Source organism: Bubalus kerabau, chromosome 3, assembly GCF_029407905.1.
Source record: "Bubalus kerabau isolate K-KA32 ecotype Philippines breed swamp buffalo chromosome 3, PCC_UOA_SB_1v2, whole genome shotgun sequence".
Taxonomy (NCBI): domain Eukaryota; kingdom Metazoa; phylum Chordata; class Mammalia; order Artiodactyla; family Bovidae; genus Bubalus; species Bubalus kerabau.
This window is the reverse complement of record NC_073626.1, coordinates 90,206,812-90,231,790: the sequence shown is the minus strand read 5'-3', so window position 1 is coordinate 90,231,790 and position 24,979 is coordinate 90,206,812. Positions and strand designations below refer to the sequence as shown.

Sequence of the window (24,979 nt, the reverse complement as noted above, 5' to 3'; positions counted from 1 at the left end):
CCTGTGTGACCCCAAAGACGGCAGCCCACCAGACTCTGCCGTCCCTGGGATTCTCCAGCCAAGAACACTGGAGTGGGTTGCCATTTCCTTCTCCAATCTTGTTGAGATGAGAGCATTTTAAACTTGAACAAAGAGGAGCTAGCTATTCTAGAATGAGAGGAAGAGCATTCCAACACATGGAATAACTGGCACAGAGCCTTTAAGGTGGGAATGGCTTAGGTGTGTTTGAGGAACTGAATGAAGGCCCAGTGTGGCTGTAACTTGTGGGAAAGGACAGGGGTGATAAGTTGAGATGCGAGAGATGAGCAAAGGCTTGCTCATTTAGGACTTTGAAAGCTAATGTCAGAAGCTTAGATTTTTATAAGTGTTATACGAAGCCACTGAAGGTCAGGGGAGTGAAATGATCTTATTTCTATTTTGGCTGCTCTGTGAAGAGTGGATTTTATTGGGACAAGAGTGAAAGCAGGGAGCCATTGTGACCAACTAGGAATATATTGTATTAGAGGTAGTGGTGGTGGTGGTAGAAATAGATGACTCCAGTATGTTTTAGAAGTAGATTCTATGGGACTTGCAAATGGATTGGATGTGGTGGAGTGAAGAAGAACAATTAGAGAAGTAACTGGTTTTGCCTTGATCTACTAAGTAGATCATGGGACCATTTACTAAAATAAAGAAGACTGAGAAAAGTGTAAATTTGGGAAAGGAAGCCAAGAGTTCTGTTTTGGAAATAATTATATATGAACTGTTTATTAGATAATGATATGGAAATGTCATCTGGGCAGTTAGCAAGACAAGCATGATGTTTCAAGGGTTTCAGTGCTGAAAATTGCAGTTTTGGGAATCATGAGCACATAAATAGTATTTTAAGCTTTGAGATTCAATGTCACTAGCACAAGGGCAGATACCAAAAAAATGAACCCGAAACAGAGCTCTGAAGCATCCACACATTTAGTGGGAACAGAGAAGATTTGAGGAGCATCCTTAGTCTGGTACAAAGAAAACAGAAAATGTAGTGTTGTGCAAGTCAAAAGAAGAACATGTTCTAAGAGGATGTAATCAACCCTGTCAGGTACCACAAAGAAGTCAGAACAGAAAGATAAGAACAAGGAAATGACAGCTGGAATTTGGCAGCATGGATGTCCTTGGTGACTTTATTGCTGGGCAAAGTGGATGAGGTGAGGTGTCATTGTATTACTAAATTGGGCTAAGACTAGGGAAGCAGCAACACAGACAGACCCCCTCTTACAATAAACTTTACTGTCAGGATAATTGGAGATACAGGGTAGAAACTGGAGAGTTTTCTACCACCTGGTCATGGTACATGTTTTTGTTTTTTGTTTTCAAGGTAGAAAATTTGAGGACATGTTTTTATTTTAACAAGAGATACTGTGAAGAGAAAAATGGATGAAAAGAGAAGGGGAAGATGGGATCCAGAGTACAGGTCGAATAGGTAGTTTTTAATAGGAAAAGGGTACCTGGTAGTGTAGATATGGACTATTTCTAACCAAAGTGTGTTGCTTTGGTGAGAAGGTGCTTAAATTCCCATATAATTGCCTCTGTTTTCTTAATAAGGGTCTTTAGCTGATGGAGGGGATGGGTTAAGAAATTTTCGTATGTGAGGAAAAGAACATTCTAAAATGTTTTCAGGGTTTTCAGATAGTACTAGTGTCCATAAAAATCTGTGGCTATGAATATGATTTAAAAGTGTGATTGGGATACATGTACATTTTTAAGAAGCAATTTTCAGGTGCTTGGATACAGACAAGGATTTGAGTTCAGTGGGGTTGAGACCTTTGACAGGCAAAAAATGATGAAGGGAGTTAAAGTTGGATGTGGTTGTAGTGAGCCTAGAAATTAGACAAGAAAGAGGGAGTAAGGACATTAGGAAGTAGATAGTGAGAAGTCGGATCTGTGTTTTTTGAATCTCATTGACATTGAAGATAATTGCCAGAGTAGGTGAGCTAGAATAGTAAAAGATTGTAGGTATACAGAAGAGATGCTTAACACACAGATTTTAGGAGTAGTGCTGTAAAGTGCAATGACGAGGTCAAGGTTAATGACCATAAAGTGGGTGGCTGAGGTGGGGACAGGTAATATTGGAAGCAAGGATGTTGAGGAAGTCAGAATCAATTATGGTCTTTGTAGATGTGGAAATAACCAAGAAATAAGTTGTGTAAAGAAGATAGGTGCTACTTTGCCAACAAAGGTCCGTCTAGTCAAGCCTATGGTTTTTCCTATGGTCATGTATGGATGTGAGAGTTGGACTGTGAAGTAGGCTGAGCGCCGAAGAATTGATGCTTTTGAACTGTAGTGTTGGAGAAGACTCTTGAGAGTCCCTTGGACTGCAAGGAGATGCAACCAGTCCATTCTGAAGGAGATCAGCCCTGGGATTTCTTTGGAAGGAATGATGCTAAAGCTGAAACTCTAGTACTTTGGCCACCTCATGTGGAGAGTTGACTCATTGGAAAAGACTGTGATGCTGGGAGGGATTGGGGGCAGGAGGAGAAGGGGACAACAGAGGATGAGATGGCTGCATGGCATCACTGACTCGATGGACGTGAGTCTGAGTGAACTCCAGGAGTTGGTGATGGACAGGGAGGCCTGACGTGCTGCAATTCATGGGGTCGCAAAGAGTCGGACACGACTGAGTGACTGAACTGAACTGAACTGAAAGTCATTAATGAATGAGGAGGAACTTTGAGTTTCAAAACAGCAATAGGTATCGAGGACATCTATCCCTGTTTCTTAGTCCTGAGGTGCAAACGGTTGTTGGGAGGAAGTGATTGCAGAAGAATATTTTATCAGTCTGTGAGGCCCTGTGGTTCAGTCTTGAAGTTGAACAGGTGATTCATAAAGGAAATTGGTTGAGAAGAATTTACCTGTGTTTAGCAATGAGTACCAGGAGGACCTAGTGAAATAGGTCCTCCTAGGAGGACTAGTAGGGTGGGAAATTAGATCATAGTAATAAATGGACATACTTGTGTGGCAGTGATGGTCTGATGATGATAGTTGGGTGACAGAAAAATAGGTTGTGAAGTATGATGGTATTAATTTCAGTGTTAATGATCTGTTGGAATTTGATAAATGTGTTCAAACTGGATATGATGAGGCTAGCGGAAAACTTTTCTTCCTGCAGCAAGATGGCAAAGGCCTCATTGGGGTAGGGGGTTATCTTTTTTTCTAAACTAACGTGATCCCAAACCTGTGGGATGGGCCAGTCTTACCTGTAGCAGCCTCTTTTTGACTGTGTGGTGTTATGAAAGCCTTGTGTACTTTATTAGGCACTGCCCTGGGGTGTTATAAGTTTAAATGAATGTTCAGCATGGTTCTTGACACTTAGCAAGGGCCCAGAAATGTTAGCTATTACCAGAATGAAAAACACCTTGACTCACCTTCTATTATATTTGCAATTGGATTGTTAGTATTGTATAGGTAGGAAAACAGGTAATACAATATATTATTTAAGAACATTGGCTTTTGAGAGTTAGACTTGCTTTAGGTTGGAATAATGACTCCCCAACACTTAACTATAGGATTTTGAGTAAGTCTCTTAACTTGGGTTCTCAATTCTGGTTGCTGATCAGAATTACCCATCTATGTTTTAAAAACAGAGATTCCTTAAATCCAATTTCTAAACATTCTTGAATGTTAAGTAGGTCTGGGGCTGGGCCTCAGTTCCATCAAGAGTCAGATTGAGGAATAGTTTGTTGTTAAGATCAAGTGAGATGATGTTTATGAATAGTTTCTCACAGGATTGGGCTCACAGTACGTAATTAAATAGGTTTTAAAGGTAATGATAAGTATTCATGGTGATGAATGTTAAGATCTCAAGAACTGAACCTTCCTGTTAAGTTTTCACAAGGCTTTCTCATATTTACTTGAAGACCTCATCTGGTAGATGATTCATTCTGATAGAGATTTGTTTAAACATTTAAGCAGCTGCTATATATAGACTGTTAAAAACTCTGAGGATGTTCAAAGATGAATAGAATAAGTTTAATATAAGCTTAGGCAAATGTAGGCAGGGCCTACTGAATGAGGTGGGATATGAAGGACACCTGAGGGGTGTCCTGGATTAAATGAGGGGTCCTGGATTAAAGATTTCAAGGATAACTGGTTCCTCCAAGCTGCATACGGCCTTTTTGAACAACTTCTCTATGTTACTTGTTCCATATAAGAGAAACATGAAGCCTTAAAATGTGAAAGGCCATTATTAAATTGCATCCAGTGTCCATATTTTATGATCATTATACTTTTCCTGCTTCTGACTCAAAGAATAAATGTCTTAATAAGAGAAAACCTTCTGAAGTGTCACATTTTTTATATTCTCCATCTTGAGTGTAGTATATTTCAGTAATATATTTTTAAAGATTAAGAAAATATTATGAATGCATTTTAATTTCAACACTTTCAAGTATGCTTGACTTCTAAAAAGCAAATCGATATTATTCACATACTTGATAAATAGAAATGTCTTTTGCAGTTCACTCCAGCCTATCTTGAGGCGACATAGACATGTTACTACCTCAAAATAGCATTCATTCATTTTCCTTTCAGCTGTTTTTAGAAAATGCATGTAAGTTACTACAACTGTTGTCTTAGACTTTATGCTAAATTTTTATTATTAACATTGTTATTAAATAACACTAATTCTAAGAGTTTATGAGCTCTTCAAGACAGGCATGACTACTTTCTTTCTTAATGTCTAGAACTTCTAATATTTTTTTGGCACATAACAAGCACTCAACTTAAATTGAATCTAAATCTTTACCTTATTATGCATATGACTTATTCTAGTTTTTAGGACAGTTTTTCATTTTAAAGCCCTGTTTAACAAGGAGGAAAATGGCAATATGTTTAATTAAACAAGACTGGTACTTAATTAGAGCCAGAAGCTTAGGAGTAACCAAATGTTGAGTGCATATAGGACAGAAGGAATTGTATTTAATTATGGTAAAACAAATATATAACATGAAATTTACCCTTTTAACCATTATTTAGTGTATAATTCAGTGGCATTAAGTAGATTTAGAATGTTGTGTAAGCATCACCACTATTTATTTACAAAACTTTTATTAAGTCATCCAAAACAGAAATTCTATATCTATTAGGCACTAACACCCTTCTCACCCTCTTCCCAAGCACCTGGTAAATTCTGATCTACTTTCTCTCTGAATTTGCTTATTCTACATATTTCATATAAATGAAATCATATAATATTTGGGGGCTTTTTGTATCTTATCTATGTCTTATTTTACTTAGCAGTTGTACCACGTATCAGGACTTTTGTTTTATGGCCGAGGGGAGCTGTTTTTATCTGAAGAAGAGTGGGTCCCTTTCTTTGCCTCCTGTGTTATAGGGAAGACACATTTCTTAGACCACAGACAGTCTTAGTATACGTTATCACATCAAAGATACTGGCCTAGGTCTATGTAACTAGTTGTTTTAGATACCATGTTTTTATGGCATCCGGTCCCATCATTTCATGGCAAATAGAGGAGGAAACAATGGAAACAGTGACAGACTATCTTTTCTTAGAAGAAAGTGATGACCAGCCTAGACAGCATATTAGAAAGCAGAAACATTACTGTACCAACAAAGGTCCATCTAGTCAAAACTATGATTTTCCCAGTAATCATGTATGGAAGTGAGAGTTAGATATAAAGAAATCTGAGTGCCAAAAAATTGATGCTTTTGAACTGTGGTGTTGGGAAAGATTCTCGAGAGTCCCTTGGATTGCAAGGAGATCCAACCAGTTCATCCCAAAGGAAATCAGTCCTGAATATTCATTGGAAGGATTGATGCTGAAGGTGAAATTCCAGTACTTTGGGCACCTGATGCAAAGAACTGACTCCTTGAAAAAGACCCTGATGCTGGGAAAGATTGAAAGCAGGAAAAGAAGGGGACGACAGAGGATGAAATGGTTGGGTGGCATCACCGACTCAATGGACGTGAGTTTGAGCAAGCTCCGGGAGTTGGTGGTGGACAGGGAAGCCTGGCGTGCTGTAGTCCATAGGGTCGCAAGGAGTCAGACACAACTGAGTGACTGAACTGAACTCAACTTTTATGGCATCTTATCAAAGTACTTAAAGAGGAAGTAGGAAGTACAGATAATATTCCATTGTCAGCATCCCACATCAAAATATATGAGTATCTGGGATGGGAAAATAAACACAAGGTGGAGGCTTAGGTACCACAAGAATAGGACATGCGTGTCGGGTGTTACTAATTGCTATTTTAGGAGACGTTACTGGTTTATGGTAGTTGTACATTCTCCCTGCAGTCTCTTCCTCCCTTCCTTTTAGTTTTCTATATTCTAAGCTTAAAACCCACAAGGAAAAATGTTTTGTGGAGACAGCCAAATTAATCTTTATTTGTGTGTTTGTTTTTTTTTTTTTAACCAGGTTCTTCACTAGAGGCTGTAACCACCTGTGAACTCTGTAAAGAGAAGTTGCAGCTTAACCTGGAGGATTTTGATATTCATGAACTACATAGAGCTCGTGCAAATGAACAAGTTAGTATATTTTGCCTAATTTGGTAAGTGTCTATTCTGTGCTTAAAGGACAACTCTTGAAGAAAAGATTAAATCATGATCTGAAAACCTACATTAAAATAGTAACGTAATTTTCTTTTACTGCATTAAGTATAATTTTTCTTTACTTTCCTATAAGTTTTGAAAATGAAGGGCAAAAAAAGCAAGTCACAGGTTTTAAATTATTAAGGTAAAATGTATTATATAGTCCCTAAATAAACCTGAAAATAAAGGCTTAGGAAAGTGGTCCCCAAATAGGCATGCTAATCTTAGCTCTCCAGAGCTGTCTCAGTTGTGAATGCCTCAGTCCTGGACTGTGATTGAAATGCCTAGCCCTGGATCTACATCCTCTGTCTTTTAATGTTAGAAGTAGTTTTTTACACAAAAAACTGTCTGCCCCCCCCCCCCCCCCATGTTCTTCTACTCTCCTAGTTCCCTCCACTCTCCTTATTGCTACCTGCAGCTTTATACAGAATACCTTAGGAAATCTATTATTCCAAATTCACATTGTTTATAAACCTCTTTCTTTTAGTATTGTGTCATTTTAGTTTATTTATATAATGAATAATCTCCAATCTTATTTAAAAATTTTTCAGATATTCTCATTTCTCAGATATTTTTGATGTGTATTGATAACTATTCTCCTGAGAATTGACTTGGTCACTAATTTTTATTTTTTGAAACTTTAAACTTTTAAAAAACTTTGATATGCTTAGGGAGAACGAAGAGCTCAGTATTTCCTCCCTTTCCCCCCTGCCAAAGGAAATTTCTGAGAGCAAAAAGATGTTCAAGGAGATGACAGGGTTGACTCAAGAGCCACACTATCCAAGTACGCTTAGCATATTCATTATAGAGAGAGATATGATGGTGGGAGAATGCATAAATGCTTGAAAAACACTTTTTAAATGAGTAATGGATGCCCCCTTTTTTTGATTGAGGCAAATTTCACATAAACATAAAAATCATAAGTGGAATCAAGCAACATAATCCTGTATGGATACCCTTTACTTTTAAAATGTAGGAATAATGAATACCCTTTGAAAAATCTGATTAAGACCACACAATAAAATTTACAGATTCACAAAATTTGTATATGATTTAAAGGATTTTCAGATCCTTTGAAGTGGATTACTTCAGTCCAGGTAAAGAATCACTCAAAATGCAACTCTGGGCAATTGATGTAGCACAGATGCTACTCATACTAGTTTATTTTATTCTTTAATGAGCCAGCTGTCCAAAGAGAATACTAGTTTCAGCAATTGTCTTAAATCTCCACGGAATCTCTCTGGATAGCTGAGCATTGGTATTTTAAAGAACAAGGGAAAGAGTAAGTAAAGGCAGAATGATGGAAAGAAATTTTTTTTTTAATCTTCTCAAAATGAGAGTAGGTTTCAAAGGATGATTTTCTCCTGCCGTCCTTCCTTCTCTAGGAAGGTGCTCCATCATGTCTCTGAAAGGTGGTTCTTTGCATTTCATTTCAACCAGGAATGTTTTCATGATTCTCCAAGGATTGAATGGCCCACAATCTTAAATAATTTATAAGTGAGAAAATGTTAGGTGGAGTACAAAACAATGACAGTCTTGATTAAGCTTCCTGACTTTTAACTTCTTTGTTCTGTGTAAATCTTGGATTCTGGGGGCCTAAGAACTATAGTTTTAAATAACTAGTTTAATACAGTTTATCTCATCCAGTGGCTTCATTTTTTTCAAGGTGATAAATATTAAAATTAAAAAAAATTCTGGACATAAATTTCCTTTTAAGTAAAAAATTAAGAAGTGATGATGTAAAGACAGTTTTTAAATCAGTTTCAAATTTTTTGAATCCTCTGTGGAATATGAGAACAGGTAGTTGCTGAAGTTGATAACTAAGAACGTATAGCTCTTAACTTCAGATGAGTTAATTACCAAAAATAGTACAATGTAGTTTACTGTATAAAAATTACAGGATAGTTTAGATTTTTAATAACACTATATTCATGACTTGTATTGTTAGCTTCAGAACAATAATTTTGAACCAAAGGACAGTTTTTACCCACTAAAAATTTCTATGTGAATCATCCAAGGAACAGTTACTCTTTTACCTTTATTTTTATATTTACTGTTGCCTTGAAGTTAATTATATTATGTAATAAGTGTTTGACCCATATGAATAGGCTTTATTTGCATATGTTGATACATAGCTATACATGAAATGGTAATTTTTAGGTAAACATTTATAGCCATTTGTAGTAATAAAATCTGTTAGGTGCTTTATAGAACTAGATCATTCATTCTGTCCTCAAATGAGTTAAAAGTCCCACTTATATAAGTCATTACATAACAGAAGACTGAATTAAATAAAGAGGATATTCATACACCTATTTGTATCGCTTACAGCATTAGTACATTTATGATATTATGGAGGGTATTTCTTGATTTAATAGATGGTGCTATATCTCTTAAGAACTGGATATGAATACATTTCCTCTAGTTTATCAGTATATGAATGTCAGTCTCTTGTCTATTAATTTTTCATTCTCCATATATCTTCTTTTTCTCATTTGCTTCCCTCTTGAAGGCTGAGTATGAGTTTATCAGCTCTGGTCTCTACCTAGTTGTGTTACTGCACTTGTGCGAACAAAGCTTTTCTGATATGATGGGAAATACGAATGAACCAAGCACACGTGTCCGAGTAAGTAACCTTGGAGCAGGGGGAAAGGGAGGATATGATGCAACAGTTGTTTGCAGTGGAAGGCAGATTGTTTTATATGTTCACACACTGTTTCCTTTGGGAAGTTCCTATATTATAAGCTTTCTTAAAAGTAAAGGTATTGTAGTTTTAATAGAAAAAACTGTCTTTATCAAGGATCATAATTTTTTCATAAAGCTGTTTTTAAAAAAGTAATTTTCTAGCTCTTGAAGTTAATTGGAATATATGTCAGTGAGAAACAGGGACTTGGAAGTACTAAGGAAAATGCTCTTTCTAACAAGACTCAGGGTTATAACTTAGAAACCTGATACTGAACTCCAAAAACTGAAAGAGTATGGGAAATTAACTTCATTTTATTTGTTACTATCCTGTAAAAGATTACCACTCTAGTAGTTTTTAAGCATCTGTATTTCAGACTACTTACAATTTGGACTATTTGGTGTTTACTCTGTACATTATTGCCTTATGTTTAACACGTAAGAAAGTTGTTTGTTAGGTATTTTTAATTAAATTGTACTGTTACGGAAATTTATACTCTACTGCCTTGCCATTTTATGTAGCAGAGACTAGAGTCTACATGTCATTACCGTAGCATTCTGAACACCTGATTCTTGAAATGTCTTCATAAATATATCCTTCACAGTTTTTTTATACAAATGTTCTCTTTGGTGATAAAAATTTAGTAGAGTTTATGGTGAGGTATGATGTTTCTGTTATATTTTGAAAATTATCAAATAACAAATTCAGTGTATATGGATAGAACTTTTTTTGTAATCATGTAAACATTCCTACTAGCCAATTGTTAATTTTTATCATTCAGAGAAAAGAGAAGGAACTCTCAAAGGCTTTCAGAGAGGCAACTTGTCTCTTCAGAATAAATGAACCATATAAATTAATATCTGTTGAATTCATGCCTTTGTAAAAGGTATATACATTTAAAGTACAGAATCATATGTCATATTTCTAGGCAGGAAAATAATCGATTTATATTTTTTAATTGACCACTAACAATCATTTGGTACCAAATTGCAAAGGATTAATTTTCTCCATAGTTTTTGGAAGTGTTATATTTATACAAGAACACAGTGGTATTCATTGAATAAGATTATTGTTATCTGCTCCCAGTTTCTATATGAGTAATACATGATTTCTACATAACTGATAATGATATATAAAGTGTTTTTAAAAGTCATATCATTAAAAGCTTGTAATTTTTGATGTGGGGGATGAAAGACCCCCCTATTTAAAGGCTTAAAATTATGTTTGACTTTTAAGTAGAAATGAATCTCTTATACTGATTCTCTCTAGATCCATTTGCTACATTTAAACTACTGTATTTCTTTCTGCATTGTTTCTAGTTTATTAACCTTGCAAGAACTCTTCAGGCACATATGGAAGATCTCGAAAGTAGGTGGAATTTCCCCTCCCCAGACTTGTTGAATTTACTTTTGCAAATTAAACCCGTAGAACAAAACCCAAGTATATATACTTTACCAAATTAGAGCTTCATTTATAGGCTTAATAATACCAGAATAATTGAATTGGGAAAGATTGGTTGGGCAACTGACATTATTTTAATAGCATATTTTTAAATTGCATTAATTTTAATGTCTAGAGGATATTATTTTAACCATCAGTATTTTGCTTTTATATAAAATAAAAATACATATTTAATCACCTTAATTTTAACACTTCTAATGTTAACACTTTTTAAAAAAAGACATGTTTACTAATCAAAACACATTTCTTAATTGGCTAGATTTTTTATTTTGCGTATGAAATTTTGTTACTTAGCTTTGTTGGATCATAAAAGGTGTTCCCTGGGTTTATATACAGTTCCAGGAAAATAGGAGTGAAAGAGTCCTAATTCTGAGTCCCTAACAGAAGCCATAGTTTTTTTTTTGTTGTTTTTTTTTTTTGCTCCTTGTTCAGGTCCTCATGGACCTTTAATAGGCAGCCAGCTACGCCAGCAGCTCCAATCTCTTAAGATCACGTTCCAGCTTTAGGACTTCTGCCTGGGCTCCTTTGTGAAGGCACTTAATGCCCAAATCTTTACAGGCATCTGCACAGCTTGCCCTCTTCTCAAAGTCCTACAGTCTCCAGGGTGCTTCATACCAGGTGGGCACAGATATTGGTGACTCTGGAACAGTTCTTGGGAATCCAAGATTACCCTACTTAGCTAATGTGCTTTTTTACCCAAAGCAATTGGCACTCCCCATGATCAGATTCCAGTACACTCTGAAGTGTCATCCAGTTGATTATCTTCTATACTCACCTTTAAATTACTTGGACTATTATATGTAGTCTGTGTAATGTTTTACCTTTAGAGAAAATTTAGCATCCTTTGAAGTAAGGTTTCAGAAGGACGTAATCCTCCTTTTTTAATTCCTTGAATATTCTTAGGCATGGGTTTTTGTCATTGAGTTTGTACAATTTTAAGTTTTAAAAGGATTTAGAGCTGCAGTTAGGTAATACAGTTCCACAGTTTTGGTTAGTATGTGTGGAAGTGGTATGTAAAGGAGTCACAATGGTATAATAAAGTGGGACGTCATTGAGTGTAAATCTTTTTTTCCTTCATACCTTCTTAGTTCAGGTCCATCGTGTTGGCTAATACAAAGATCTCTTTTTTGTAAGGTATAATTTATATTTGGTCAAATGTGATGAGAGTAATCTGTTGCAGTGTACATTTACTCAGATTGCTGTTAATTTTTTTACTAATGTTCTTATTTAGAATTTAGTTTCTTAAGCATGTGAATGAGAGGGAAAAGATGGAGTTGAAATATGTATATCCAAACTCAGGGTGAAAGATGTTGTGGGTGTTACTAGTTGACTCCTAAATACCAGAGTACTAATATATTCTGAAAACTGGTTTTGACTTGAGTTTTCTTCTGTAGAGTTAATCCAGTAGAAAACAGAAATTCTCTGAAAAACTACTTTATTTTTTAGTTTGACATTTCTCCATGATATATATAAAACTTAAATGTAGGATTTTACTCCTCATGAGCTAATTAAGTATATGCTTGGTATCATTTATTTAAAATTTCTGCAAGGTAAATATATGGAGACTTAAGTTTCATCTGTACATGTTGCCTGATTTTTTTCTTGTTGATTGCATTTGCTGGGTGCTCTTAAATTGTCCAGTATTAAATACAAGAAGAGTATGCATTTATCTTTTCTGCTCTTGATAATAGGGGAAATGCTGGTTAGATTTTTAGTGAATTTCCATTTTCCTTCACATGCAGTTTACTATGTCCTAAGACATTCAAGAATGTTTTCTATTAAACTCTTGAGCTACTAATGACTCTAATATAAATTGAGGTCAGAACTGTTGCAAGAGTGATGAGTCTTTGACAACATGGAGGCATAGAAATACTCTCAACAAAAGGTTTTTACTAAATCCAATTATTTTAATTTAGGCTGTATCTATATAAAGCTTTTTTGACTAAATAGAACTTTTTCTTGGCATTGTATAGACATAGCTCTGATGTAAATTGCAAGAATACCCATAACCTATTATTCTATTTCTATGTACATTGTTTTTTTCATTCTCATCGGATACATCAAACATGCAGCGGTAATAAGCCAGATTCTCCTCAGGTGTGTGAGAGCACGTGCCTCAAGTTTACTCTTTGTCTAGTGTATTTATCACTAGCTGTTGTGGACACAAACTGATCTCAGGAACTTTTTAGATGTTCTTGAACCACATTTTAAAACATTTTCATTTTAATAAAAACTAACATAACAAAAAGTTGTGGGGGTGGGGGCATTGTGGCTAGGCGTCACCTACAAACTACCCTAATGCAGTCATCATAATTTATCATTTTGACCAAACAGTATATAATAAATTGGGATTTTTGTTCTATAAATCATTGCTGTTCTGGCTTCATACTTACACTTCCATTCTCATCTCCCTTAAAGTCCTTCTTGATCATCCTGTTTTCTTTCAACAGCTTCAGAAGATGATTCTGAAGAGGATGGAGACCATAACAGAACATTTGATATTGCCTAACTGCATATAAGACAAATGGATGATCTGTGAACAAGCGTTATTAAAACTGGCAATTACGTATGAGTGAATTTTGTGGGGAAATGTCTGTTGAATATATTATCTCTATAGAATGAATATATATATATTCATATATACACTTTATGCATGTATATATATGTTCATTCCCAAGTGTTACTGAATTAAAATTCTGCTGGACCTTTAACATGGCCAGTGACTCTAATGTTTATAAACTGGTAATTAAAAGTATTTTTCTTTTAATGAGTGGGGAAAGTGTTACCCTTGTTTTAAATAAGCAATGTTGACAGCCCTTTTTTGTGTTCTGATTACTGTAGTTATATTTATGAAGAAAGGTTGGTGTTTTGGTCTGTTAGTGGTAAAAGTGGGACAAAATAGGCTTTCAAAATAAATTGCCAGATGGCACCTGATTATTTTTATTTTTAAAATGCCTTAAGTTGCAGTCTCAGTTTTATAATCATTTGCTTCCAGTGTTTAAAAAAAAAATAGGGAGAAAGTTAAGAGCATTATATTAGGTTTCCAAATTTAATTTGAATTCTAAATTCACTTAGCAGTAAAATCTAATTTTCTAAAAAAGTATATAAAAATAAAGTGTACAAATGATGGATAAATTTTTGTATTGATTCGGAAAATGCAGATTATATTTGATAGACCATAGTATGTAGTATGTAGATATTCCTCTTAGGAATATTGCAGCTGTAAATTATATCAGAATTGCTAGCCAAATGCTGTTTGTTTTAAAAAAAATTATTGCAATCTCGAGTTAATGAGATACTTTTAAGGCCCACATTCAGAGTTTAAAACACTGGTTTTCAATGGGTTTTTTAGTGTTGTCACTTCTTTATAGATAAATATGATATAAATAACCTGTTTGGATCCTGGTTGTTTTTAACTGTTCCTTGGTAATTCTAAACCTTTATTTGATGACAGTATTTTTCACTACCTTTAGAGAAGAGATGAACATTACCTATTCACCATGACTAGACTTACACTGTGGTCCTGAGTTGTGTATACATCCATAACACTGTATATTTTCTTCATCAGCACCCTTAGGATACACTTTAAAATGCCTTCAGGTGGTTTCAGGTTAAATAAAGTCTATGTCAGACTACTTTTTCAGAATCTAAATAGAAACTATGTAATTTCCAAATGTGAATCAACAGTTTGCTCACTTTCAGTCAGACTGTTGGTCTTAATGTAAAACTTTGGCTTGAAATAAAGTGCATACTGATTTACTTTATAGTTTGAAATGTTTCCTTTTAAACTGGTACTCAAAGGCGGCTTCAGATGTTATAGCCAAAAATCTTACAGTTTCAAATTCCATTTTATACGAAAATAACTGTTTCTAAACATTTGCTCAACTTCTGCCTGTTATCTTTGTATTACCTTCCTTAAAGCAGATATGTGAAATTTAAGGATGCCAGTATCAGTATCTTTACTACAGGTCTTTGCTTTGAATTCAAAACATTTATGCTTTTAATAGAACTCAGTATAAAAATGTAATGTCTTCTTAACCTACAAAATTTTTTATTTAAAAATTTTAAGTAAATGGTAGAATACATTCCATTGATATGCATACAGTTTATTTATAGTTTTGCTAAATTAACTGCTAAATGACAGATACACAGTGACTTGCTGCTAAGTTGCTACAGTTGTGTCTGACTCGGTGTGACCCCAGTGACTTGAGCTTTATAGTATTCTTATAGTTTGTTAGTACTACTTAGTACTTAAATATTATATAAGCTTCTAATTACCTGTAAATGTGAATTAGAGGAAATAAGAAAAATCTTTTATTAGTTATCATTTTTTAGATTCTGAACAAAATAGAGACCATACAATACTCAAATTCCTAAGAATTTAAGAATACAAATTTCTAATAAAATGTTAAAAGTAAATGGTAACTAAAAGAAATGATGGTGACAACAGCTACCAAAGCTAAGAATTACATTGTCATTATTAGGTAGAATCAAGACGTTTGAAGAAAAGCAGTTTATACATTCTGAGTGTAAACAGGCATGCTTATGTTATTACTAATATTAAAAATAAATACAGACTTGAATTACCCAGTTATCTGTTGAACAATGAATAGACACAAAGGCCTGTTACAGATGTTCAAATATATAAAGAGAATTAAGATTTAGCACTGCATTACCAGGGCCTTTTAAGGACTTGTTTGAATTCAAACATGAAAAATCAAGTCACTTAGAACAACCATTTTGGTAGCGCTGTCATTGGGTAGAAGTTACTGAAATGAACTGAAGAAATTATTAGTTATTTAGAAATGGAATGGGAGACTGGAACATCATTTTCCAGTGAAACCTTCTGTCATAATGGAAATATTGCCAAGTATGGTAGCTACTAACTGCATGTGATCTGAGCATTTGAAATATGGCTAGTGTTAATTGAGGAAGTGAACTTTAAATTGCCACATGTAGCCAGTGGCTACTAAAATATATATTGTAAAGATTTGTGATAGAAAGTTTTAAGAACAGAAAGTTGGTCTTAATTCTTAAAGGATTGGTAGAGTTTTAGTTAGAAAAGAAGGAAGGAATTCCAGTCTAATGTTCACGATTAATAGCCCTGTTAATACTCTTAATAGACATTTCAATCAATAACACAAAATCTCAATCTTACAAAACATAATTGTGTAGTAACACCTAGTTCTTTAGTACGACAGTCACATGCATTATCATCACTTGGTAGTTATTCACGTCTTGTTAAAAAAAAAAAAACCTCCATTAATTGTGATGAGGAATTATTCTGCTTCATGGTGGCCAGTGGATTCGGTGTCACAAGCTATGACTTTGTTGCCACTGGTTAAGCTTGAGAGAGTATCTCTACATATGAAAAGTATTCCCATAAAATGACTGATGGGATATGCATTAGGGAGAGATTTACTTTCCTTGCACTTTCAAGTTTCTTCATATAGTAAATACAATTCTGTTAAGTACATACCTTATCTTCTCTAATAATGTTGTTATAAAAGTTGCTAAAGAAAGCATTCTTGCTTCAGCTTTACTGCATTTTTATTTTTTACCACCAAATGATTCTGTCTTAAAATGGACAATAAACGTACCAGAAACTTGAACATCATCACTACAGTAGTATGCAGTTCTTCTCTGTAGTTATTGCTTACACAGTTTTCATGTCATTGAAATAACTTCACTGAGGCTTGGGGAGCATGAGATACATAGGAACAGATATGGCAGCAGTAGAAAAATCCTTAAAGGGCTCTATACATTACCCATATGTCAGCCTCCTCCACACCTTCCTGGTATGGTATGGCTGTAATTTTTTTTGCTTCACAAAATCTTACTGAGATCCTGACAATTTATGATCAGTGCTAAATAGTGTTAATGCTGTGGTCCAAAACAGTATTTTAAAAAGTGTTAAAATTATATGATTTTATGGCATATGGGGTGTTAAAACCTGTAAAATTTTCTGCATCTAATACATTTAAATCCTAAAGGGAGATACATGTATTAGAGGAATTATCAGAGTAACCAGCACAAGTGAATCTAAATGAGAATCTTTTAAGGTTAGGTGTATTCTCTATATCTTACTGGTAAAGAAGCAAGACAATAGAAATTGCTAAAGATCTAGTGATTGCTAAAACTAGTGGTAAGTAGAATTTTTTTTCAACTAAGGTGGTTCAACTCAGTAGGAGGAAGATAGAGGCGGTAAGACAAGTAGACTGGATTTTTATTTTTACCTGCTTTCCTTAATTCAAGTGAAAGATGCACTTGGGAGGTGGTTAAAACCATTAAATTATATCCAAGGTTGTTACTCCTTTTGTTTTTATAATGATCCTAAAGATAAATTTTGTCATGATCAGTGATTACATAAGAGTAATGAATGTTACTGGAATAAGGTAATATATCATAAAAACTAATTTTCATTATCAGGTTTTATATTGAAATCTTAGAGAGGAATCACTGAAAGGTATTTGTCTTAATCTGACATTTCCAAAATCTTAGTTAAATTGAATATCATACTCGTTTTCCTCTGCAGCTACTAAAACACAGTCATCATTATAAGGTGATTGGTGTGCAGTTGAAAAAACTGTGGTGAAACCAGAATCCAAACTTCTTTTGTACAAGAACCAAACAACTGCTCCCAAAACTGTCAGAATTACTGTGCTAGCAATCACCAAAGCTGATATTAAAATGCGGTTATCTGAAAAAGAAAGACAAAATATGGGAAATCAGGATATACAAGTTGCTAGTATTGCTTTTTGGGGAGCATAAATATAGATTCATCACTTAAATATTTACCTATTTTTGAGAATTACTCACATTGGTTAGGAAAACAATGTTTATTACTATCAAGATTTATATTTATTAGCTTGAATAACTGCCATACTTCAAAATTTGAAGTAGACTTTGCAGGTCTCCACTCTACTTTTAAGACTCTGAAATAGAAATTATCCACACTAAGTTTCACTGTGTGTTTCAAATTGTGTATATCTTTTTATGTTCTCCAAACTATATATGTACATAGTTTAAAATTAGTATTTCTACAAGGTATGTAATGAAAATACCATACAACTCCTCCCCATTACTATTACCCTTAATTACCATTCCTCAAAGCAACTACTCCTGTTACTTGCCTTCATGTTTCTAAATAACATGCTTACACTCCTCTTTAAAACTTTAAAAAAGTTGTGGTAAAATATGCAAAACACAATTTACCGTCTTAACCATTCTTAAGTGAGCAGTTCGGCAGCATGAAGTGCATCCACACTGCTGTGCTGTGTCACCACCGTGCATCCACAGAACTCAACTTACAAACCTAAACATGAACTCCCCATCCCCACTCCCCCTGGCCCCTGGCAACTGCCATTCTGCCTTCTGTCTCTGAAGTTGACTTCTGGGTATTTAATATAATTAGAGTTATACAGAGTCCTTTTGTGACTGGCCTTATTTCACTTAGCTTAGTGTTCTCCAGGTTCGTACATGTTGTAGAGTTGCCTTTTTAAGGCTGAATAGTATTCCATACCATGTTTTGCTTACCCAAATCTGTCAATGAACACTTGATCTGGTTCCACCTTCTTGGCTACTGAGAATAATGCTGCTATAAACATGGTTTTTTAAATACTGTTCAAGTCCATGCTTTCACATCTTTTGCGGACATAATGGATTGCTGGATCATATGATAATGTAATGGGAAGCATCGATGAGATGTTATTTGTTGTTTTAAAAAATATTCATACATAACTTGCAGATATATTTAAAAAGTCTTATTAAGCTAAGAGACCTTTCTACCTTCTTATAAAAGTTCTACTTTACATTGTTATATAGTTAATATTTAAAAAGGTCTTTAATACTACAGTACTTTAATATGCTAGAATCTTAATGTATTCTTACACGTGAGGAAAATTTAACAAAAGACCATACTTACCTGATAAATATTTCTTTTCATATGGGACTGGAATACAAAAGGAAATCATCATTAATTTAAATATGCCTTATTCTAAGATTGATTTTAAGTACTTTCAAAGTAATGTAAAACAAACCTTTTACTAGCTTAGAATTAATATTCTTTATATTGTTTAGTCATGTGTCTGTATTATCTGTTTTGAACTTAGTTGTTTTTTATTTTTAATGCAGAGGACTAAAAATGCATTAGCTCAAAAAGTGGAAAAAGAATAAGGAAACTCAAGAAAAAGACAATGTGATGAAGTGAGGGAAACAAGATGACTTGGGTTGGAAAGTGTGGAAACATAATAAAAGTAAAGAATACAGCTGTGACCTTACCTCATACAGGTTTGCTCACTATTTATGATGTTTTGAAGTTCTAGTTTATTTAAAGCTTTGGCTTATATAAGGAAATGCTGGGCTGGATGAAGCACAAGCTGGAATCAAGATTGCCGGGAGAAGTATCAATAACCTCAGATATGCAGATGACACCACCCATGTGGCTGAAAGTGAAGAACTAAAGAGCCTCTTGATGAAAGTGAAAGAGGAGTGAAAAATTTGGCTTAAAGCTCAACATTCAGAAAACTAAGATCATGGCATCTGGTCCCACCACTTCATGACAAACAGATGGGGAATCAGTGGCTGACTTTATTTTTGGGGGCTCCAAAATCACTGCAGATGGTGATTGCAGCCATGAAATTAAAAGATGCTTACTCCTTAGAAGGAAAGTTATAATCAACCTAGACAGCATATTAAAAAGCAGAGACATTACTTTGCCAACAAAAGACCCTGATGCTGGGAAAGATTGAGGGCGGGAGGAGAAGGGGACAACAGAGGATGAGATGGTTGGATGGCATCACCAACTCAATGGACATGGGTTTGGGTGGACTCCGGGAGTTGGTGATGGACAGGAAGGCCTGGCGTGCTGTAGTCCATGGGGTCGCAAAGAGTTGGACACAACTGAGTGACTGAACTGAACTGACCTGAAGCACAGTATATGAAAAGAACCAACATTTAAAAAATCCCAACTGGAAGTTGAATGCTATGACCATAAAAGTGTGAGTGATTTAGTCAAAAACCCTGCTGAAGCAAGTTAAAATTGTATGTGATTCCAGATTCAAAGAAAAGAAATAATCAGAGTCAGATGTATAGTTTTGGTTTGCAGTTCGAGTAGAAGGGGGGAATATTAAGGATGCAACGTGGGGAAATGGCTGTTTCTGTCTTGCTTCAAGCATCCTAAAATCGTATTTTGAAATTTAAATGACTTTAGTGAGAAAACAGTTATTTCTATTTAGAAATGTAAAAGAACAAATCATCTAATGTTTAACAATAATACGAAAATATTGTGGGACAGGACAGTTCTGTTCATTAGAAAGCATTGTGATGCATAAGAAGAAAACTTATATCTTGGTCCAGAATTACAAACTATGATATAATTTTTCTTTGCCTAATCAAGGATGTCCTTGTACTGAATCAAATTCTTTGTAAACTAACTAGAATTTTGGAATTAACTCTTATTCTTCACCACTTCCACTGTTTAATCAAATTACATCAAAGAAGCTATGATAATTCCTTTGAACAGCATAAGAAAATTTTGACTTCTTACTAGCTCTAAGAATAAGCAGAGAGAATAAAAGTATGCCTGATTCACGTGATCTGGTCCTACCTCTAATGTAATAGGATTACATATTTGCCTTCCTAGAGTTTTGGGCACAAACCAACCTAATCATCTTCTGAAATCTTACTTGCTGTATTTATTGAGGCACACAATTCAAAGTTACTTAAAAACCAGCCCTGCTTTCCCCACCCTTAGAATGGAAAAAGACCTTCAGTTATACTTACTAGCTGCTTTACAAAGGGTTCCTTCCACAGAAGAAACTTCACAGTTTCCTTTTTTCCAATCACCTGTCTTGGTGTGCAAAAAGGCACAGGTGTCAACTAGCTCCTCGCCATCATCTTGGTCTGACCACTTATTAAATGTCATATTTGAGTTATCAAACCACTTGAAACTGGCATCTGTCAGTTAAGGAATATTTTAACATTATGACAGTATAAAATGTGTTAAAGAAAAGAGTAGCTCTATTTTTATTTTTTGATTATGGCTTGTGGGATCTCCATTCCCTGACCAGGGGATTGAACCCAGGCCCTCAGCATTGAAAGTGTGGAGTCCTAACCACTGGACCACCAGGGATTTCTTGGGTCTAGATTTAAAGGTGGGAAGTTACTAAGGTATGTTTGATCTAAACTTCTGATTGTAGGACTTAAACTGGAAGAACATATCCTATACACAGACAAGAGATACTAGTTCAAGAAGGTTCTGAAGAAGATCCCATTTTTTATTAAACATATATAATTTTCATGGAGAAATAATAGGTAAAATATTAATGGTAACCTTAGTAATTGCATTTGATTTTGAAAAGTTATAGATGTACTTTTTATTTTCAATAGTGACAATAGATACATTTCTACCTTTCTATAATACTACCTTGATAGTTTTCTATCCCATTGTTGATACTACTACCAATATTACTCTACCATATTACAGAAATACTGAGTCTAGTATCATATTTTAATCCAGATGAAAGAAACAACTTTAGCTCTCATATGGGACACACATTGAGCTGTTCAGTGAAAAGCTGTGGTACATGAGCGCATACTGAAAATACGGTACCTGGAAGCTGCAGGAAAGACCAACTTGAACTAGAGAAATGAAGCATCTAAAAGTTACTACTAACATTAAGAAAGAACATAAGTGTAAATATCACTTACCATCTGTGTCAAAAAACATGCCTAATAAGATATCAGCTGGGTCTTTCCATTGCTTTTTCAAAGTATCCAGTATAAAAGCATTTTCTTCCTCATTATGTATGCTTATCATGTCTGCTCCTGAAATTATTTTAGGGAGAGGAAGTCAGCATGTTCTCCAAATCAATGAAAATCACATGAAGCATATACAGATTATACATTACTATACTACATATACTTTTGTTATTGTCGTTTGGTTGCTAAGTCATGTCCAACCTTTTGCAGCCCCATGGACTAGCCTACCAGACTTCTCTGTCCGTGAAATTTTTAAGGCAAGAATACTGGAGTGAGTTGCCATTTCCTTCTCCAGGGGATAGTCTCAAACCAGGGATTGAACCCACATCTCCTGTCTCCTGCATTGCAGGTGGATTCTTTACCACTGAACCATCTAACATGTCCCGCATATACTTCTACACCCTTTTTTTAAAAAAAAAAAATTAGCTTGGAAATGTCATGCATTCCTGAAAATATAGACTCATGAGAAAAGTAAAATGATAATATGATAAACTGAATCATACCTTTTATTTCATTCACCTAAGGTTAGTAATCTCATAAACAACATGGAAACGGAAAATCATAGGAAGGCTTAAGCAGGAAAACATACTTCCTGCAACTCTCAACTCTTTACTATCCCTTTCTCTAGTTTTCATGGCCCCTCCTGCCCTCAATTCACATTTACAGGGAGCAGCAGCTCTGACGATGAGGAGAGCTGAAAAGTCCCAGGGCAACTTGCCAGAACAGTCCCAAGATCTAACAAAGTTCAAGTAACAAGCAGTTACTGACCTGCCTCACTTAACTGACCACTCTGCCTGCTGCCTGAAGCCTACCCCTTCCTGTATTTTCCTCTGTGGTCATCCTTAGAAAACTCCTGCTTAGGGAAAGTGATAAAGGAGGTGCTTATTTCTTGTTCTCAGTGGATAGCTAATTTTTCCTGGGAGACACTCACCTGGTTCAAGAGCAGCAGTCATATATATATATATACACACACACACACATACACACACACACACATATATATATCATGTCTCACAAATATTTTTTTATCCTTTTAATCTACATTCTACATACACTATAAAATATGAGCATTTCACTTTTTCCCAGATATATTTAACCTTATTTCTTAACCCAAGAAAGATGCTCTTGCAAATTAAAAAACTCTTTCCACTGTTTTAATTGGATACTACTTAGGAGAAAACACTAATGGAGTTAGTTTCTCTCATGATATTGTATGACTTCTTGTAAGTGAAAATAATGACATCAAAGCTTATAGCAACCAGAAATCTGGTGGGGAAGGTACATCTAACTCCTGGGGAATATACATCCTTTCAGCTGTACTCAGCTAAGTAAGCAATTAGCATCAAAATGTTCCTAAGAAACATGACTTTCCAGTCTCAGTAATTTTACAAGTTTAAATTTTCTTGATTTTCCAAGGAGAAGTCATTGATCCTATACATTTTTTAAGTTATCATGGAAGTTTTGGGTACTACAACTAATTCAAATACTACATAGAGAGATAAGGAAGTCTTTTCTACTATTAAATTCTTCCCAAATTATCCTGACTTGAAAAAAGACTCCTGAAAACTTCAGAATGTTGTCTTGGATCAGTGGCTCTCCAACTGTGAAAGTGAAAGTAACTCAGTGGCATCCAACTCTTTGGGACCCCATGGACTCAGGTCAGAATACTGGAGTGGGTAGCCTTTCCCTTCTCGAAGGGATCTTCCCAACCCAGGGATCAAACCAGGGTCTCCTACATTGCAGGCAGGTTCTTTACCAACTAAACTTATCAGAGAAGCACAACTATAGTGTGCACTAGAATCACCTACGCGGCTTCCCTGGTAAAGAATCTGTGTGCAAGGCAAGAGACGTGGGTTTGATCCTTGGGTCAGGAAGATCCCCTGGAGAAGGGAATGGCAACCCACTCCAGTATTCTTACTTGGAGAATGCCATGCACAGAGGAGCAGGGCGGGCTGCAGTCCATGGAATGGCAAAGAGTCGAACATGACTGAGCAACTAACACTCATTTTCAGAATCACCTACAGAGGGCTTGTTTAAGTGTTAGGTCCTACACCAGAGTTTCTGATCTAGTTGGAGTAACAATGGAGACTGAGAATTTACATTCCAACCCAGTTCCCAGGTGACACTGATGCTGCCACCGAGAATTATAGGAAACTTACTAGGCTATTTATGACGACTCTAAAAATCCATAATTTTTTGGTAGGATAACTGGAGATAAGAAAGTGCTTTTAGCTCATGATGTGGTAAGAAAAATTTGTATCAGATGATTACTTTTACATCTTTTAAAAGAAGCTTAATAAATGTAACTATAAGAAAAAGAAAATTATAGGACTTAAAATCTCTCCCCAAACATACCATATTATGTTAAAGAAGAAAATCACAAACTAGGCAGACTAGCTCTATTATGAATAAAAAAGGGGAAAAACATTGTCTCAGACTGTTTAAAAGGCAATAGACACAAATATAGAGAACAAAGCTAGTGGTTGACAGTAGGGAGAGGGAAAGAGTCACGGGCAATATAGGGGTAGGGATTAAGAGGTACTATTATGTATAAAATAAGCTACAAGGACATATTGTACAACACTGGATATAGCTAATATTTTATAGTAACTAAAATGGAATAAAAACTTGCTTAATATTGTACATTGACTACTTCAATTTAAAAAAAATCATCCTCACAAAGGGAAATATACCACAATAAATGTGTTAATATGCAATTTCACTAGTAAAGGAGTGAAAATTAAGCAGTTTCAGAAGTGTAGATTAAACAGTGCTGACTTAGAATGGAGAAAAATAGAAACTCATAAGTGGATAGTTGGAGAAAAATTAGTTAAAAACCTTTTTGGATACAATTTTGCAAGATGTATGGAAAGCCCTAAATAAAAGTACACATCTTTGACCCAGCAATCCTGAACAATTTAAGCTAAGACAATCACTGGTTTTGCTCAAATAGGCACAGTCATTAATATTCATCACATTTATGACATTAGAATATTGGAAATAATTTAATAACGAATATTAGAGAATTAAATCAATTATGGCATATCTGAAGAATTGATGCTTTGGAACTGTGGTGTTGGAGAAGACTCTTGAGAGACTGCTGGACAGCAAGATCAAACTAGTCAATCTTGAAGTCAATCCTGAATGTTCATTAGGACTGATGCTGAAGCTGAAGCTCCAATCACTTAGGCCACCTGATGTGAAGAGCTGACTCACTGGAAAAGACCCTGATGCTGGGAAAGACTGAAGGCAGGAGAAGGGAACGCCAGAGGATGAGATGGTTGGATGGCATCACTGACTCAATGGACATGAGTTTTAGCAAGCTCCAGGAGATGGTGAAGGACAGGGAAGTCTGGCGTGCTGCAGTCCATGGGGTCGCAAAGAGTCAGACATGACTGAGCAACTGAACAACAAAGGCATATCCATATAGAGAAGTATCATGCAGTTATTAGGAAATATACATTCTATATTTACTGCTATGGAAAGATGTTTTTAAG

General features: G+C 35.1%; 2 protein-coding genes and 1 non-coding gene across 9 annotated transcripts in view; 1 reads left to right on the top strand and 2 right to left on the bottom strand.

Moving 5' to 3' along the window:
• MARCHF7 (membrane associated ring-CH-type finger 7) overlaps positions 1–14,485 on the top strand; it is a 48,136-nt gene extending 33,651 nt beyond the window's left edge. For 2 of the 7 annotated variants that reach the window (XM_055572458.1, XM_055572457.1), the window contains exons 7-11: positions 6,405–6,514; positions 9,090–9,203; positions 10,580–10,628; positions 11,280–11,339; positions 13,172–14,485. In XM_055572458.1, the coding sequence (XP_055428433.1) occupies positions 6,405–6,514; positions 9,090–9,203; positions 10,580–10,628; positions 11,280–11,339; positions 13,172–13,230 (392 nt within the window). In that variant the 3' untranslated portion in view covers positions 13,231–14,485. Of the gene's footprint in view, positions 1–6,404; positions 6,538–9,089; positions 9,204–10,579; positions 10,629–11,153; positions 11,340–13,171 lie in introns of those variants that run through there. The other 5 variants (XR_008711899.1, XM_055572460.1, XM_055572459.1 and 2 more) reach the window with 5 other exon arrangements.
• A 321-nt stretch (positions 14,486–14,806) lies between these two features.
• LOC129646389 (lymphocyte antigen 75-like) overlaps positions 14,807–24,979 on the bottom strand; it is a 123,500-nt gene continuing 113,327 nt past the window's right edge. Inside the window, exons 36-39 of the mRNA XM_055572456.1 lie at positions 21,432–21,548; positions 20,505–20,678; positions 18,646–18,672; positions 14,807–17,421 (exon numbers count right to left, since the gene is read on the bottom strand). Of these exons, the coding sequence (XP_055428431.1) occupies positions 17,219–17,421; positions 18,646–18,672; positions 20,505–20,678; positions 21,432–21,548 (521 nt within the window). The 3' untranslated portion in view covers positions 14,807–17,218. The remainder of the gene's footprint in view (positions 17,422–18,645; positions 18,673–20,504; positions 20,679–21,431; positions 21,549–24,979) is intronic.
• On the bottom strand, positions 20,780–20,853 carry TRNAE-UUC (transfer RNA glutamic acid (anticodon UUC)). Its single transcript has one exon. It is a non-coding gene; the product is annotated as a tRNA-Glu (tRNA).